The 19,130-nt window shown below is 39.9% G+C and overlaps 1 protein-coding gene across 1 annotated transcript in view; it reads right to left on the bottom strand.

The window, feature by feature from the left end:
* The window catches only part of GRIA3 (glutamate ionotropic receptor AMPA type subunit 3), a gene marked incomplete at its 3' end in the record, with an annotated part of 287,070 nt that overhangs the window by 41,312 nt on the left and 226,628 nt on the right, over positions 1 to 19,130 (bottom strand). Inside the window, exon 12 of the mRNA XM_080795778.1 lies at positions 9,069 to 9,267. Coding sequence (XP_080651904.1) covers positions 9,069 to 9,267 — 199 coding nt within the window. The remainder of the gene's footprint in view (positions 1 to 9,068; positions 9,268 to 19,130) is intronic.

Genomic DNA, 19,130 nt, shown 5'->3' with positions numbered 1-19,130 from the left:
CAGGGATATAGATGGCATCTCCTATTCATTCCCAGAGTGTCTAGGACAGGGTTCTTTACCCAGTGGGTTGGAAAATCAATGTTATTGAATGATGCTAGAAATAGTCTGTGGGTGCCTGGGTGGCCCAGTCGGTTAAGGTCTGCCTTTGGCTCAGGTCATGATCCTGGGATCCTGGGATGGAGCCAGGTGTTGGGCTGTCTGCTGAATGGGGAGCCTGCTTCTCCTACTCTCTCTACCCTTCCCTCTGCTCATGTGTTCTCTCTTTTTTTCTCTCTCTCTCAAATAAATAAATAAATAAATAAGTAAAATCTTAATAAGAAGTAGTTTGTAACCCAGACCAGAGACTCAAAGAAGATAAAATTGAGAGTCAAATGAATCAGGCTGTGAACACATAAAAATTTTTACAAAACTGGAAAGTAAGATTCAGTTCCACAATTCAGGTTTCTTTAGGCATAGCAGCTAGCTATCCTCAGGGACCTCTTCATTAAGGCACTGGGGAGTGTGCAGATAGGAGGTCAGTTTTGGGAATAATGTACAAAGAAATGCCCACAATCAGAACTGGAAAGAAATGCAATAGATCATCATTATCCAAGACCCTCCTTCAGACAAGTAACATTCTCAACCATTTAGAATAGAAAGAAGATGGGTTTCATTCTACTATCCATCTCCCGCATTCTGGGGCAATCTTGCTGGGACATCAGAATTGCAACCCAAACACAGAAAGAGAAAGCATGTTCCCTCAAAGTTTTGTTACAAGCTGGAATTGGTAGCTATATCTGGGACCCTCCATACACATATGTGATATAGAGAGAACTTTAGGTTTTTTCCAACGCTTACATAAATACACATATCTCCCCTTCAGCTGCAGTCCTGTATCAAGATGAAACTTTGTGATACTAGCTGAAGTTCTGGCCCAGCATCAGCTACCCAGCCACCCTCTTCCTATTGGGAGAGAGGCATCTATAGCCTAAGAGAAGAGTAGGATTGTTTGAGCAGCAAAGAGAAGGAAGCAGAACAGAAAATGCCCTCATCTTTTGTATCAAAGTAGACCTTAAAAGTTAACACAGAGAAACAAAGAATTGTATACAATCCAGCAATTCCACTCCTAGGTATATACCAAAAGCATTTTAAAGCAGATATTCGAAGAGCTGTTTGTATAGCAATGTTCACTGCAGCATTATTACTTGGATAGGTTTAATCCTAAGGAAGATGTGGTCCATATACACTATGGAGTATTATGCTTCCATCAGAAAGGATGAATACCCAACTTTTGTGGCAGCATGGACAGGACTGGAAGAGATTATGCTGAGTGAAATAAGTCAAGCAGAGAGAGTCAATTATCATATGGTTTCACTTATTTGTGGAGCATAACAAATAACATGGAGGACATGGGGAGATGGAGAGGAGAAGGGAGTTGAGAGAAATTGGAAGGGGAGGTGAACCATGAGAGACTATGAACTCTGAAAAACAACCTAAGGGTTTTGAAGGGGCAGGGGAGTGGGAGGTTGGGGGAACCAGGTGGTGGGTATTGGGGAGGGCACGTATTGCATGGAGCACTGGGTGTGGTGCAAAAACGATGAATACTGTTACGCTGAAAATAAATAAAAAATTAAAAAAAAAACAATGAATACTGTTACGCTGAAAATAAAATAAAAAAATATATAAAACCAAAAAAATTTTTTTTAAAGTCCAGAAACCCCTATGTTTCATGCCCTTACTGTGTCTTACTGCTTTCTTCTTAGACGATGGATTTATGGTAGAAGTGTATTTTCACAGGTGACTAACTCCATTTTGCAAAAACATAACTACTCTCCCCCTGGTGCCTAATTTGATATGGTAGGCCTTGAATATGTATTTGCTCACTGATTAAAAATGTAGAAGATGTTGAAGACTAGAATGAATATGACCACGGGACATCACCTAGTAGATTTCTGGAAAAAAAAATCAAGGTTTTGTTTGTGTGAGTTGCCTTTTCCTTTCAAAAGCAGAGTGCATCCAACCGTTCTAGTTAACTGAGTGTTTTTGTTAGCTGGGTTTCATGAAGTTGAACTTTTACTTGATCCTGATGGTCAAATTTTTAGACTTCTGCATGGTGTTGAAAGAGAATTTAATAATTAACCTGTGCTGGCTTGCCAGGTGAACTCAAGGACTGTCTAATTGAACAGATGGGCTGGATTCCTTTAACTAGAAGTGCTAAGGGGATTTGATTTTGTCAGCTAAGGAAAGAAAGTGAGATCCTGAGGTGAATTACTCTAGGGAAGAGAGTTTCAAGAGTTCTCCCCAAGATCTGGGGATCCTGTGTGGTATTAATTACCCTGGCATTGTCTGAGAGAGTTGGCAGCCTCAAAGAAAAGGACGACTTAACTCCCTTGGGGTTTGTGGGATGTGAAATGCTCTCATAAGCAAGTAGGTTACCTGGGAGGATTAACAGAGAAAGGCTAATGAAATCCATATGGTTGGTTACTTTGGGCAGATGGCCTGCACATCCCCTTGAAAGCACCTGAAGGTTCTAAGTGGTCTTCAAGGGCAGCTCTGAATCATGCATAGTGAAGTGGTTGAATCTGCAGGTCACCAAGGAATGGCTGAAGATGGACAAAGAAATGAGGTCAGGAGTAGTATTTTATAACAGGGTAGGGATGGGATCAGGAGGATGGGGCGGGGGAAGATATGAGTGAGCTTTCTATCTCCTCCCAAAGTCTGGCAAAAACCCACTACTCTTCCACTGAACCAGCAGAGATTATTTTATTTTCTCTTATTTTCTTCTTGGGAAATACCCCTCCCTCACGTCTCCACAGAGCCTTGTCAGGAGTCTTTATGGTTTAATTGTTCTAGTGTTGGGCCCTTGCCCTAAAGTCTCCTGGGATTTGGGGCGCCTGGGTGGTTCAGTCAGTGGAGCATCTGACTCTTGGTTTCAGCTCAGGTCATGATCTCTTGTGAGATTGAACCCTGTGTCAGGTTCTGTGCTGAGTTTGGAGTCTGCTTATCCCTCTCCCTCTGCTCCTCCCCCTGATCTCTTTCTCTCGAATAAATAAGATCTTTTAAAAAAAAAAGTCTCCTGGGATTTATAGAAACTTTCATACTTTTAGAGATCTTTCTGTGATATTATGCTCTTACTACCCCTATAAGGAAGGTAGAGCAGAGAACATTCTGCTTGATAGATGAGGAAACTGACACCAAATGCTTCTTACCCAAAGAAAAACAAGAAAGTCATCAGTAGATGTGGAAGTAGAAAAAATTTTTATCCTCTCTCTTTTTCTTTCCAATTCTATCCAGCCACAATATAACCCTTGGCATATCAGAAATTATACTCAGCTGTGAATAATGGAGATTTATGACATTCATTCTAGTTTTATGGATGTCTTCCTTTTCTTTGCTATCGTATCTTGGATTCTTTTGAGGTTGTCAGAACATGGAAAAATATCATTTAAAAGTATGTATAGGTTTTCTTTTCTAACTAATCCATCAAGGAATATAAAGACAAAGATCAAGCAGGAGATAATACAGATGCCTTAGCATGTGCTGCACCAGAAGCTTGATTCATGCATAACATCCCCTGTTTCTGTGAACACTCATGCCAGAAAGGCACTGAGAAGGGATGGACAGAGGACCCAATCTGGACTGAGTTCTAGCTCTCCCCCATGAAGCTGAGTGACATTCGGAAAGCCACAACGTCATTTTGTTCCATGTGCTTCCTCCCTGAAGTAGGGGCAATCATACCTGTTCTGGTTGCATTGCGGGGTTGCCGAGGGCATCGAATGTGGTAATGCATATGTATATGTGTTGGAAACTAGATTGTGAGCTCCCAGAGGGTAGAGGCCATTTCTGTTTTATTCATTACCTACCCTGACCTTCATGTTGGGGTTGTGGAGAATTATTAACCCTACTGTTATTCACCATGGGGTGTACCCACAGATTGGCAGGTGCGGAGAAGGAGCCGCATAAAAATAAGCACTATCAGCTGCCCTGGAGATGTGATCATCTAGTTTCCTGACATGCCAATGTTTCAAGTCAGCCTCTCCCCCAAAATAACCTTCAAATATGGTAGAAAACCCTGTTGAGGTGTTTTCATGTGATTTGGCAAAAGACAGGCAGAAATTTAATTTTGTGTACAGAGATGGGGCCTCAGTGCTTAGCCTGGAACTTGGCACATGGAATGCGCTCAAAAAAAAGAGTTATTATTGGAAGAGTGAAGAATACGTAGTAGAATCTAGGACATTATTATTAGCCTGTCTTCATTGCTACACTGTCTCCTTTCTCTTGGAGACTGATATTAAATGTGTTGTCAGTTGTGGGCAGTTGTCAGGTCAACCAACCTCCACTCCCTTGGAGAGTGTCCTCTTCACCCAGGTCAAGACTTGCGTACAAAGAAGACCTATGGAACGACAGATCCCTGGCTGCAGAGAGCGGGGAAAAGCCAGCAGCCATCTGGTTGTACATTTCCTTCTTCCAGAGGCCTATGTGGGCAGGTCTCAGGATCCTCACCTTGTGCTTGGAGCTCTACCTCCAGTCTTGACCTCTGAGGTCTAGCAGTCTTGTTGTGTAATATATCATATGGCATAGGAAAATAAGACTGTTTTTTGATAAGGTGGCATCCAGCCATGTCAAAATTAAAGAACAAATTTTTCCTTTGAAAAACTGTCTGGTGATATGTACCACAGATATCTCTGACCTGACATCCCTCAATGTCAATTCATCTCTAGTGGTTGTTATTACGTGTTCCCTAGGGTGTGGTTTGGCTGTGTCCTCAAACATTCGGTCACATCATATGTGTCTTCAAAACCAATTAAATCTGGTTGCAGTTGTCCAAGTATATTGTCTTTCAAGATTGCAAATTCATCATAGTACTTGGTGAGAAAATTTTTAACAAAAGGATTTTATATTTTGATCTGTTTCCTAAGGCTAGGAGATGGGTTATGGGGTCAGGGTGGTCTGTTGTGTACATAGTTCAGTTGTAGCAAAGCATAAAAATTCATGGTTAGTTTTCTTGATCATGTCAAAAGGTCGACATATTCAGCAGAGTTGCATCTTTGAGGAGACTCTTCCCCTTTCCCCATATACCTCAAAAGCCCTATAATAGATAGCCGAGAAATGTTGACATGTGGACTCCAACTGAAAATGCCTGTGTGTGTGAGAGAGAAAGATTCTGAATGTGTAAGCAGAATCTAAATACTATTAGTAGGCACTGCTTTTCAAATCAGTTTGGAGGGCTCTTCATTTACAGCCTGAATTAAAAAAATTTTAAATGACCAATGACAACAATTAGTCAAAGAATCCTGTGTTCAAACAAAACAATTTCCATTAGTAACTCAGCTGTGCCACACATGGCATACAATGTCTGCAAGTCAGAAGACAGAATAGTCCCCTTGGTGGTCTACAGATGAAGTACAATTCCTCTGTACTGCCCAGGGCCCTAGAGCAACTCATTTTCTCTCCACTCCTCTTCTTTTATGTTTAATTTCTTAAAGGGGTTTAAATTCATATCAAACATTTCATTTAAGAAAACAACCTCCTTTGATCCCCTGAACTGCCTTCAGTGGGAATTTGGTCAAGTCCCTGGAAAAGAAATCAAGCATCATAGTCATCTTGGAATATTGCTAGGGGTCTGAAGGCAGAGAGAACGTTGGAATTGCTTTTTCTCCCGGTGCTACTTTTTAAACATGAATCTGTATCAGGTTAAATTTCCAAAACCTAGTGGAGAATGATCATTTTGGTGCAGCTTTTGAAATCATAGTGGCATTTCTCTGGGCAATGACAATAAAGCTGTCGACTGGTTTTTTAGCATGGGTACCTCCACTGTGGTTGGGACATTTCATTTTGGAGCTGCTGTCTAAGGAAATCAGTTTGCAAGTCAAGAGAGCTGATGGTAATATTTCAGAAGTCTCTTCCAGCTGCATGCATTTTGCTCAGTGTCCCCCTGTCTTTCCTGATGGAACAGGTCCCTCTGTGCCTATGACTTTACGTGATTGTCAGATAAGAGCTAAGGATAGCTGGAAAATGAGAGAAACAAAGGAATCATTTTAAAATACCATCATTTTAATGGCAGCCTTATCCAGGACTAGTAAAAATGTCTGCAGGGCAATTAGAAAGGAATTGTATTTTATTTATTTTTCTCTTTTAGTGAAAGAACTAGAGGGCTGGCCCCAGGCTGTTTTATGGTATTACTATTTGGTCCCTGTGGTTTTAGTATGCAATGAGAATAGGAAGAAATGAGCTCATGTTATGTTTGTAAATGTTGCATGTGATCTCGTTTTATTCTCTAAAGTTCAGAAGGTATGCCATCGGAGGTCCTCACTTTTTTCTGTGTGTGGTGGAGTGACTATTCTTAAAACTACCTTGACATCATTGCGGGGTGGGGAGAGTGGTGACATGTTAGTTCAGTGAAGTCCCTGAGTGAGAGATGATGTGTTCTGGCTGGATGTCTTTTCTAATTGATGTGGTTCAAGGAGAGTGGAGTGGAGAACATGGAGAGGACAGATGGCTTCAAGACCAATTGGTTGGCACCCCCCCCAATATATGAATACCAACCTTACCATTTGTTAGGTCTATGTGACATTTTCAATACAAGCAGGCTGAAAAAGTTGATTTTTCTAGATTGCTCAGTTTCACTCTTAGATCATCAACCTTTGTGTACTGCCTGAAAGAACTTCCCCACAGAATTCTAACGCTGTCACCAGCAACCACTTGGGGAAAAAGAAAAGTGGTGCATGGGAATTAGAAAATGATTTGCATTTTCTTATACCTAGAAATATCCAGTTCCTTCTCTAATCAGATTTTCATAACAGCTTCATTTCCATACGAATTACTCATTGGCTGTAAAGGTCACTAGGAATTGGTGAGCATTAGAAACCACAAACCAATTAGAATGTGGCAATAGCTTTGCTCAGAATTGGATGTTGATTCAAATTAGCTCTGGTAATATGATGTGTTTTAATGAAACCATCATTGAATGGATTAGCAGACACTTTCCTGGTTTTTGAGCAAGACACGAAATGCATGGGGTTGGGGTCTGGGCGTGGGGACAATGAATATTTCGTCATGTTTTCCAGCCTTTGTGCTAATCAATCTTCCCAGAGAAGGTCCTTTGATGGCAGTATGGATGAATGGCCTTTGAAAGCTTAATGGGAATTGATGCCATCTATTGATTACTATTTAACGAACACCTTCCTAATTTCTAATCGTTTTTGAAGGCAAAATGCTTTCCAATGGAATACATATCTCTTATCAGAGTGTCCAAGTCTGGTGCCTTGGAAGCTTAAGTGATCAATTACCTCATACAGCAACTTGATGCCGACTGGCATGCTGTTGAAGGTTGATACCAAACCAGCTTTCCACAGAGCTGATTACGTGCTGACTACTCAGATGGAAATCCCTGGCTTGCTGCCATGTAACATGTGAATGGTTTTATGCAGGCAAGGGATTATTCTGAGACAAGTTTCTGGGACTGCCATAGTGGTGAGGGTCAAGGCCAGCTTAGTTCCAGAAGGTCTTCACTGATGGCTCCAGTACTGGGCCCCTCCCTCTGGTTGGGAGTTTTGATCTGCTTGGTAAACAGTGGTAGAAGTGAGAACTGGATATCCAGAGCCAATGAGAATTCTTGAAAGGGTCCCAAAACTAATGCTTTCTTTTTTAGGGAATGAAAACAGTTCTTAGTTAATTGCTATAATTTTAAGAAATGTACTCCTGGTTTCCCAGGAAACAATTGGACAAATCTCATGATAATACATGCAGAAATCTATTTTCTACTGATTTCTTAAAATAAGCTGGTTTTGAACCAACATTTACCCTGGACTTTGAGGAAAGGTCAGTAATTAGACCTGCCATCCAATAACTTGATTATTGGTTGGAGAGACTAAAAGTTTCCCATTTACCTACTACATAAGTGGCTTCTGGATCATTGGTACAAGCAGTTTTATTGGCAACAGTAGCAGGCAGAGGTGATGTATAGAATGGACCAGTTTTCTAATCACCATACTTTCCTACTTGGGGCAACTGAAGCAACATTTGAGTTCTTAAACACTCCACTGGTGGCCTTTCTTATAGTTCAGTTGGTATAGAACAAAGATCTTGATAGTTTATGTAAAAGTGCCTTGTCTGGGGGCCTGGGTGGCTCAGTGGGTTAAAGCCTCTGCCTTCAGCTCAGGTCATGGTCCCAGGGTCCTGGGATCGAGCCCCGTGTCGGGCTCTCTGCTCAGCGGGGAGCCTGCTTCCCTCTCTCTCTGCTTGCCTCTCTGCCTACTTGTGATCTCTGTCTGTCAGATAAATAAAATAAAATCTTTTTAAAAAAGTGCCTTGTCCATCTTATTTTCTTCCTATAATATTTCTATATTTCTATAATATTTCTTTCTATATTATTTTGAGCTCATCTGTTTTGATCTCCTTTTATCTTTCCTCTTGGCAGTGTTTATGCAGCTTTACTAACTTTTGCTTGTGAGCACCTTGCTGTTTCCCTACAAAAATCTGGCTGATGATGGGGTGGTGGACATGGAATAAGTGTACTGAAGAAATTAAAGCAATTACCAGCTTCCCTGAAAATTGAATTATCAGCACGGATAGGAATCCTTGAAACAAGCATAGAGCATTTCAATAGGAAACCACTGTCTAAAATAAAGTATGCAATTTGATAGTCTGTCACTCCTCAGAGTCTTAGACAGTCACACACCTACCTTCCATGAACTGCTGAGACATAAAATCACCGATTTTGTAAAAGCTAGAAAGGAGAACGCATATTATTTAGTTCAATCCCCTCATTTCTCAAGCAAGAGGACGAAGGCTGACAGCAGTGAAATGACTTTCCCAAGAACAAACAATCGCTGTGTGGCCGGGGTGGAATTCAAACCCGGGAGTTTGAGCCTTGTGCTCTTGATACACCACTTGTTATGCTGCACACAAGTCTTGGTTTTCACCCACAATGAATTGGGTCACCAACCAAGCCATGCTGTATTTAAGACACTCTGCTTTTATAACATCCCCACACTTTCCCCTCCCTCCCTTAAAAGCCCCATGAATTTGCCTTTGTGGGAAGATGATAAAATAAAAAGCAGCCGGTACAATTCACGCAAAGCACTTACTCGGAAAAATTCTTTTGTTGAACCGGAGTCCAGGGTTCCATATGCAATTTCAGTCTGCTTAGCTAAGTCTTCAGCACTCTCTATAGGAGAAACCATCCTCTCCACAGTCAGAAAAGCAGCAAGATTGGCAGTATAGGAAGAAATTATGATCAGGGTGAAGAACCACCAAACCCCTCCGACAATGCGCCCGGACAGTGATCTACGAGACAAAACAAAGACCAATCCAGACCCAGAGGGGCCAGATTTCAGTTTAAAAAAATCCTTATCTTTATTTCTGGAAAGAGAAGTAGTTTCGGTATAGTTGAAGTAGATGATGTCAGGGAATTAAAACACCAAACGAAAGTAACACGTTCACAACATCCCATGTCATGACGACAGATGATGATTGTACATGCATAATGCTCTTTGGGCCTATATGGCTTGCAAAGCAGGATTTTTTTTAATCCTAGGGAAAACGTCTTCTTTTTACCAGCTCCTGCTTGCACTTAAGAACTATACTTATCAGATTCTCTTCCTGTGTGAACTCTGCTGGACACAACTGTGGAAGCCTGCTCCTACCTCCTTTAAGGCCAGCGGTTCTCAGCCTGCATGGTAGGATCATCCAGGATCTTTGTAAAAAAAAAGAAAAAAAATCTCATGCTCAGGCCTACCCAACACCAGTTAAGTCAGAGCCTGGGAAGTGGGACCCTGACATACATTTTTTTAAAGCTTACCAGGTGATTACAGGGTATAGCCGAGGCTGAGAACCACTGATATAAGCTGATGTCATGGGAGAAACACAGAGTCTAAAAACCTCACATATTTGAAGAGAAATGGGTCGGTGGAGGGGTACTCTTCACTCTGCGTTTAGTAAATTTAATAAAAATAAATTTAGTATATTTAATTAAATATTATAATATTTAATAAATAAAAATATTGCCATTTTATGGAGTTGGTCACCCATGATGCAAGGAGCCAGGAGATAATATTTATTAGGATTTTAAAGAAAGATTTTATTTATTTATCTGAGAGAGAGAGAGCGAGAGAGCACAAGCAGGGGGAGCAGACGGAGAGGAAGAAGCAGGCTCCCTGTTGAGCAGGGAGCAAAACATGGGACTTGATCCTGGCACCCCAGGATCGTGACCTGAGCTGAAGGCAGACATTTAAACTGAGCCACCCAGGTGCCTTATTTATTAGGATCTTGATAAAAATGACTAATGGGGCTCAGGAGCTTAGCTCCAGAGATCAAAACTCTCCCCTTTCACAAACTAAGCCTTAGCACACAGGACAGGCCTCAAGTGAAGTAGGGAACTACCTGTATAATAGAATTTGCCAGGCACTAAAAGGTTTGTTTCCACCCCTGCCTACTCCTCAACCCCCAAATAATCAAACAAAACCTCCCCAGCCTGCCATAGAAATTCTTCGGATTGGAATCACCCTCTGTGTTTTCTTTAGGAGACTTGGTCAAAAGGTTAACCAGTAACTTCAATAGGACCTATTAGCACATGATCTTGGATGAGTCAATGCAGTTAGTAGAGAATGGGACAGAAGATGGGTAAGTAGTCATAAAGGAAAATTTTGTTCTTAAAAGTAGCTATGCCTTTGACACTACATGGGCTGTTCAGATTCAGTGCTCAAGAACCTGAGCTTAGGATGCATCACTGGTGATTGCAGTGATCTGCAAACCAAGCTGAGGAGTCTTGTTCTTCTCCATCAGTGATTCTCAACTCTGCCGGCACATCAGTATCATCTAGGAAGCTTGAGATAAAAGAAAACAAAACACGACAACACACAAAAAAGTGCCTCCGCTCCACCCCAGACCTATTAAGTCAGACTCTGGGGGCAGGGGAGTTAGGCTGAAGCAGCAGCATTTGTATAAAGTGCTGGTGCAGCCGGGATTGGGAGTGATGGCCTTGCACCGGGAATGCTGCCCAGGGAGAGGGTCTGTGGAAAGTCAGGGAGCAGTGAAGGCCCCAGATGCTCTGGGATGGGCTGCAGCTCAGAAGGAGGCAGCTTCGTCTCCTTCAGAGTGTTGCTGAAGGCTGGCTCTGGCTGCAGAAATGAAAATCTGGTCCCTAGGTTTTATAAAACATCGCCACATTATCTCTAGGCTAGTTCTTTGTGTGGCAGAGCTCCATCCTGATTAGGCTCTTCTCTCCCATGCCCAGAAAAGCTCACAGGAAAAGAACCCACTCCTGTCATAAAGGGAAAAATAGGCGTAGGAGCCTGGCACATTGCCAGGCTCTATGCGCCAGGCTCTGTGGGAAGAGGGCAGTTCTGGGCTGAAAGCCGGCAAATCAAGCTCTTCTCTCTTAGTACTTGCATTTGACCACTTTGAAGCAAATTTAAATTCCCGTGTCCCAAGATAAACTTGTAGTAGCCTCTGGAAAAACCAGTTGTTTTTGACTTTACATTCTGGTCGAATTGTTTCGGCAGGTGTTTTGATAAATGGTGTTCATTGTTGGTGAACTAAAACAAAACTACGTTATTTTTTTTAAAGTCTACCATTCCTATTGGTTCCTGGATGCTTAAAACCACCCTTCCTTCTTTATTTTTGAACACACTTTTTTGCCTTTCAGATGTGAAAATCTGCTTTGCAACGGATTCTTCTAAGAGTTATATTCTCTCAGTATGTCCTCTGGGAACATGTCCCTTTTAATCAGAAGAGGTAAAAACATTGGAATGAGGCAGAAAGAATGTGTTACACTTCTAAATGCTACATGTTTACATGATATTTCAGTTATGAATTTGGACGTTTATAGTCTTTCTTCATTGTTGCCATAGATATTTAAGTTATCCTCGACTGATCTGACTCTGGAAATAATTTTACTCTATAAAAGATTAATGTTTCAAAGTAGTAGCATCTGTAGTAATAGAGTAATAAAAATGATAACAATAATAGCTAACCCTTACCGAGCCCTTCGAGATTGTTCTGATTGCTTTAGGTTGACATGGATCAACTCTTTCAATCCTTCCTCTCTATGGTTAGGTACTATTTTTACAGATTACAAAACAGAAGCATTTTACAGATAAAGAAACTGAGGCACAGAGAGGGGAAATAGGAATAAATAACCTATACTTACACAAATGTAAAGAAATGTCCATATTTTTGTGCTACAAAATAGTCATAGTTTGTCTAAGAAAATCCAGAATGGTGTATACATTATAGCAGGTGCAATTTTCTGACAGTAACTGAGAATTGAAGGAAAAGCAAACATGTTTGGCTAATTATTGTTTATTATCTGCTATTCATTTGGAATGGAACTGGGAATGCCATCTTTATTTGGAATGATGGGGTTTTCCTGAGACCAAGGGGAGAACTGATTTTGGCGTATTCCCAGAATCATGGTTTGGTATGGAAAGGGGTGTATTAAGCTGCTGTGAATACCAATCATAGTTTATGCATTGTCTACTTGAGACAGGGAGAAAAATACAGTAATTTATGGAAATTGCACTTGTGCCATTCTATCGAGGCTAATGGATTGTTTCTGTATGATATAAAATCAAGCCCGCTAATCTGCTAATCTGGTTATTTTGGCCACCATAATAGGTGACCCAGATAATCATGTGGTTGCTCTGTAGGACTTAGCTGAGATTGGTTGTTGACATAACTGAAAATAAACCTAAATGCAAAGTGGTCATTTTTGTGGCCTCTTGTATACATGGCTATTGACTCAGGCAACTACGTGCTTAATATGATGATATTCCTATGCGCTTGGAAAATTTTGGTGAATATTCACAGAGAAAGGGTATAATAGTATCCACAAGCCTCAGCAGAGATGGAAAAGGAGCTTCCTTGGAATCCGTGTGAAACGCACAAGCTTGCATTCAACATTCTCCCTTCAAGGCAGCAGTAGCTTTGACAAGAGTCTTGGAGGAATTTCTACTTTTTTTCCTTCATGGCATGAATGCCTAAATCCTTTCACTGAGAAAAGGTACAGCAGAACTCACAGGAAGAGTTCTGTAAGAATTTTTACATTTCCCTTTTCTCATTAATGAAAACTATAGCCATTTAATAACCCACATTTCACACGGAGGCTATATAAGAAGTGACTGATGGGTCAGCCCCATGACATTTTTAAGAGGATCTATTAAAACAAGACAAGACTTTATAGTTGAGTTAAAAAGATCTGTCATTTCCCAGTTTCTTTCCCTCCATTAATGTGCTTCAAAATGTTTAACATTCATTTCAAATAGTTTTGTTGCACAAGACAGATTTTGAGGTTGGCAGAATGAAATGGCTATAAAATTCTGCACATTTAGTATTTATAAAAATGCATTATAAGGAACATAGCATACCTTTTGAAGAAATATGAAAGGAAGTGAATGAAAGTAGATTAGCAACAAGAGAAAAACAGACATAAAAACACCACAAAATAATATACAATGCTCTCATTATCTGTAATCATACGGAAGTAGAGTTTCCAAGTTAATAATAAAATGTATTTTATGACCCCTGAAATGATAATAAAAGTGAGCTATGTGCTGTAACCTTCAGCTTGTGAGTAAATTTTGAAATCTGCACTTTACTAGCTTCGCAAGATCAAGAGCTGAAACTGTAACCACTTCTCCTGTGCACAAACTCTTCATCATGCTCTTTCTACCCCCTCCCCCCCACCCCCGCCATTCTTTCTTCCAAAATATGTATCTTTTCTACACTCTATTCAATGCCCATTCTATGACACATTTTAAAAAATGTGTAGAATCAATCTTTGGCTCATACAGTATTTTCTGATGGGAATAAAAAACCATCTCCTGAAGACCGAGAACTATGGCTTTCAGCCAGAAAAAGTCATAAAATTGTTGCAATAAAAATCCTGCTATTACACCACTAATTGATCCGCACATCACTACTACTTTGAAGAGAATTTGCAGTAGGATGAGACTCTGGTCAGACATCAGCAAAGAAAAGGCTTTTGCTTAAAATGGAGCCTCCAAATCCTGTTTTTTTTGGTCCCGTTCATTTCATACCCTTCGTGTCTTCTATTATTTGGGGCGTATTCTCCATCTGACAAAAGGATCTGTGTGTCACCTAACCTGGACAGTATCTGATATTTGTGGAATTAGAGAAGAGTAATGCCTTTGGAATAATATGCACACAGTAATCAGATTCACGTTAGCTTGATCCCTCCAGTTTCTCTGCTAGAATTCCCCCAGTCCTCCCATCTTCAATTTGGCTAGCCCTTGGATGGCCCTGCAGCTTCAAAGAAAGTCAGCAGGGGGAGCATTTGTCTGGAACGACTCGGACTTTGGATGGCTCAGCAAGGTTCTATCCAAGTTTTACAAAGGAAATAAATGACATATCTAAAAAAACTGTAACATTCTGTCAATATCAGTAAGTCATTATAGAACATACAATCAAAACATTTGCACGAGGTGTAATCCTTAAGGAGGGCACTATATGGATTCAAGAGGGCAAGTTGTTGGTTATTTCTCATCAGAAATCAGCTATGTGGCACTGCCTATAATTTCAACTGAATTCCTAAGGAGTTTATGGGACTAACATGCAAGTACAATATTAACTGTTAGTAGTTGTGAAGTTTGGGTGGTGAAAAGCAGCTAGTTTAATAAGGAAGATAGCTACCCTTTACCAAGAACTTACTATATGCCCCGTACTATGCTTTACATTTTATGGATTAGGAACTGAGGCTTAGCTAGATTTAGTAACGTGCCCTCCTAAGCAGTTACACAACTCCTAAGCAGATTGTGAATTCAGTGAGACTAACTCCAGCACCCGAGTACTTAACCCCTACGCACAACCTCCATCTGGCTACACCCACTGTCAATCTCACCATACCTCTCCTGGGGAAGAGGGTTGAGTGGCATCTTCTCATACTTTATTCTCCCAACTGCCCCAAACAAATCAGTTTGTATGTGGGTATAACCTAAGCTGATCACATTGATTAGCCTCTCTAAAGGTGATTCAGCCTCTAGCCGAATTGTTCGCTCTGAACAATTGGAGTAGTTGAAAATATCGAACCTAATATTGACACAGGCTCTTTAAGCTTCCAAGCCTCTGTCAATACCTTTATTTGATGGAAATGCAATGATGTTTGGTGTTACTCATGCTGTCTCATTGCTGATTTCCCACTCTGAGTGAACACACGCCCAGCAGCATTTTAAGCGCTCACTGCCCAAACCTTCCTTTAACAACCCGGGTGGAGGCAGAGTTTCATTGGAGGTTGGGAGACTGGACACATGAGGAAAGAATGAAATAAGCAATGCACCTTCAGGTTGGTAGTGGAGGCAGTGTGTGGTACAGTGTGGAACAGTTGTACTGCTGGCTTTTAAAATCCCTATGACCCTGACCTCTACCACAGTATCTCCCTGTGTACAGTTCTTTTGTCTATGTTGTGAAAAAAGCAGCATAAAATGGAACAGCATAGGGTGTGGAGTTGGAGTTAAGTTTGAATACTGACTCTGCCATTAGCTGTGTGACAGGGCCAATTATTTACTCTGGGTGTCACCTTCTTCAGCTTAAAAAGAAGTACAAGGCAGCAGTGTTTTGAGGATTAAAATCCATAGGATAATGCAGGAAAAGTGCCCATACGTGTTGGGAGCTCAGTGAAGGCTGTTGTCACTCTGCCCTCAGGAAACAGAAGCAGTTGGGTTAATTTATCTGACATCTCCTCCTGCTGTGATAGTCGATAGTTCTACTTTAAAATGTGGTCTCTTATAATTCCTTGGATTGCTTCAATTTTGGGAAAAGTCAGAGTGTACAATGCATGTTCACATTAGGGGCTTTCTGGAGAGTCTGCATTCTAAGTGTGGCCATTAAACAGAAATAAAATAGAACACTGGCATTTGCCATTAAGGCGACCATGATCTTAGAGCACAACTATGTCATTAACAGGAATTTTGAGATCTCTTCATAGAAAAGCACATTTCAGTGGAATTTTCTGTTATATAATTGAGCACAAATATATAACTAATACAGCTCTCAAGATAAGGAGAAATAAGTAGGCTACAAGGTATAAAATTTTATCAAGAGGCTTAAAGATATAATTTCCTTTGAAGGACACAAAAGATGATATTGAAAGAGGGATCACCCATTTGGTAGAAAATATACAGAGTAATAATTTATTACTCAAAAGCACAAAAAAGAGAATATTTGTTACTCTAGACCAGTGTTATTCCACAGCCTGTGTGTCCTACTGCTGGGTTGAGCTGCAACCAGCATTTAAAACAGCATGGCATGCTGTAAGGGTAATGTTTGGTGATATACATGTATACATGTATATATATGTGTGTACACACACACACACACACACACACACACAGTCATGATGGAAAATGTATTTCATACTGAGGGACATGGTCAGAAAGTTTGAAAGCCATTGCTCTATATGACAACATCTAGTGAAGCATAATGAAATGTGCATCTTGGGGGGAAAAAAGGATTTGATATATTTCAGTGCCACAGAAGAGCCACAGCTTAAATTCTGCTACCAGAAAGAATCTATCCAGCTTGTCATTTTCAGGTCATCATCTTTATGTTAGTACTAAATGAAGCAATATGCATAAATACTTCTAAAAACAGATTGTTTTGAAGTTTGAGTACACAGAGTAGTATGCAGCACTCTGGTGGGGATATCACAAATTTAGTTTTGAAAATTTACTTACAGAAACCAATAAAATCTCTAGCCTTAATGACTGTTTAGCATTGCCTCAACACAGATTACCAGCCATGTTAAAAATCACCCAATTAGGGATCGTTCAGAAACCCTAGTCTCCAAGTGAACATTTAAAAAAAAATTAGAAAAGAAACTAGCAAAATAAATGAACTCCCAGAGAGTATCACAAAATGACACACATTATAAGCACAAAAGGAAAAGGGAGTGAAATCATTTGGAGTATCTAACCAAGCAGATTGAGAGTGGCAAAAGGTATGACTTAGACAAAGGAGGGTTGTCACATACACATTACATTAGAAATTTGAAGATGGTTACCTGTGAGTTATGCTGCAAAACTTCGTTTGAAATGTTTTGTGCTCCAGGTGGATAATCTTAAAATGAAGTATGTTGTAAAACCATAGTAGGTGAACTTCTGGGTCCTTATAGTCTAAATGAAAATCCCCGTATGTTTGTATAATAGACTCTAGTCAGTGTTTGGATTAATGTTCAGTTTTACCAAAACTACAACTTTTTATTTTAGAAAAAAGCCCACTTTCTCCCCATGATTTTAAAGATACCACATTTGCTTGCAATATTTTATGATTACAAATTCAACAATGTTTTGTTTAGGTGAATTACCACTTAAACTAAGTGGGTGAGATCTAGGACATTCACATTCAATATTTTCAATAGCTTTGCTGAGATAAAATTTGCATCTCATCAAATTCACCAGCCTAAGTGTACAATGAATAATTTTAGTCAACTTAAGAGTTGTGCGGCTATTGACACAATCTAGTTTTGGAACGCTTCCCTCACCCTGAAAAGTTCCTTCATGCTCATTTGTGCTTAATCCTGACATGGTCAGGACAAGGGTGAGATCAATGAGGCATTTACGCCACGCACAAAATTTAGAGTGGTACCAAAATCTCATGAATCAAGGTAAAGAACATTATAGTGCAATATTTTTTTTAAAAATCAAGTTTAATTTAAAAATCCCATGATGAACAAATATCAAAATTTCAAATAAAAACTGAATTTGCCCCTTGTACTTGCTGTGTTCAGCCTCGCCTTCCTCAGTCTAATCCTCATCCTTCTTAGCTTCGTTCTACTCCCTCTAAGTCCCTAGAGACTTTCTGTCTCTATGGATTTGCCTATCCTGGACAAATGGATCAATGCAATAAAGGACATTCAATAAATAGAATTCAATAAATAGAATCATATAATACGTGGTCTTTTGTGTCTGTTTTCTTTCATGCAGCATTATGTTTTCAAAGTGCATCCATGTCATAGCATATCAGTAGCTTGTTCTTTTTAATTGCCGAATAGTATTCCACTGGATGGATATGCCACATTGTGTTCATCCATTCACTTGTTGATGGACATGTGGGTTGTTTCCACTTTTTGGTTTTTATAAAGCCCCTATGAAAATTTATAAGTCTTTGTGTGGATATAGGTTTTCTTTTTTAATTTTAATTTAATTTTAAATTAATTAAATTAATTAAATTTAAATTTAATTTTAATTTTTAAAGATTTTATTTATCTATTTGACAGAGAGAGAGAGTGAGAGAGGGAATACAAGCAGGGGGAGTGGGAGAGAGAGAGAGGCAGGCTTCCTGCTGAGCAGGGAGCCCGATGTGGGGCTCTATGCTTAACTGACTGAGCCACCCAGGCACCCATGTCATTGTGATTTTAATTTGATTTTCCCTAATGACTAATGATGTTGAGCATCTTTACATGTGATTATTAGCCATTTGTATATCTTTGGGGAAAGGTCTATTCAAATATTTTGTCCATCTTAAAAATTGGGTTGTCTTCTTTATATTGAGTTGCAAGAAATCCTTATATATTCTGGATATAAATCCTTTATCAGAGGTATGGTTTGCTAATATTTTCTGTCAGTCTGTGGCTTGTCTTTTCATTTTCTTTTTTTTTTTTGAAGATTTTTTTTTTTTTAATTTGACAAACAGATCACAAGTAGGCAGAGAAGCAGGCAGAGAGAGAAGGGAGGAAGCAGGCTCCCTGCTGAGCAGAGAGCCCGATGCGGGGCTCGATCCCAGGACGCTGGGATCATGACCTGAGCTGAAGGCAGCGGCTTTAACCCACTGAGCCACCCAGGCGCCCCATCTTTTCATTTTCTTAATGAGGTCTTTTGAAATGTGAAAGTTTTGAATTTTAATGAAGTCCAGTTTGTCAATTTTTTAAAAAATGGATTGTTCTTTTTTATGTTTTGAAACCTCTTTGTCCAATCCAAGATCATAGAGACTTCCCCTTAAGTTCTCCTTTTTTTGACTCTTATGTTTTCATTTTAGTACCTTTATACTTTTATACTTTCAGTACTTTTATAGCTTTAGTTATAAAACTTGGGCGAGATGTTACAATGAATAGTTTAAGCCAGTCTAAGAGTGAAATGAAAAAGGTAGGACACTGAAAGGGGAAAGTGGGAGGGTTTTTAAGAAGAGTTCTATATTCT

Source organism: Martes martes (genome assembly GCF_963455335.1).
Source record: "Martes martes genome assembly, chromosome: X".
Lineage (NCBI taxonomy): Eukaryota > Metazoa > Chordata > Mammalia > Carnivora > Mustelidae > Martes > Martes martes.
Note: the sequence above shows the minus strand (reverse complement) of the source record. Positions and strands in the feature narration are given on the sequence as shown.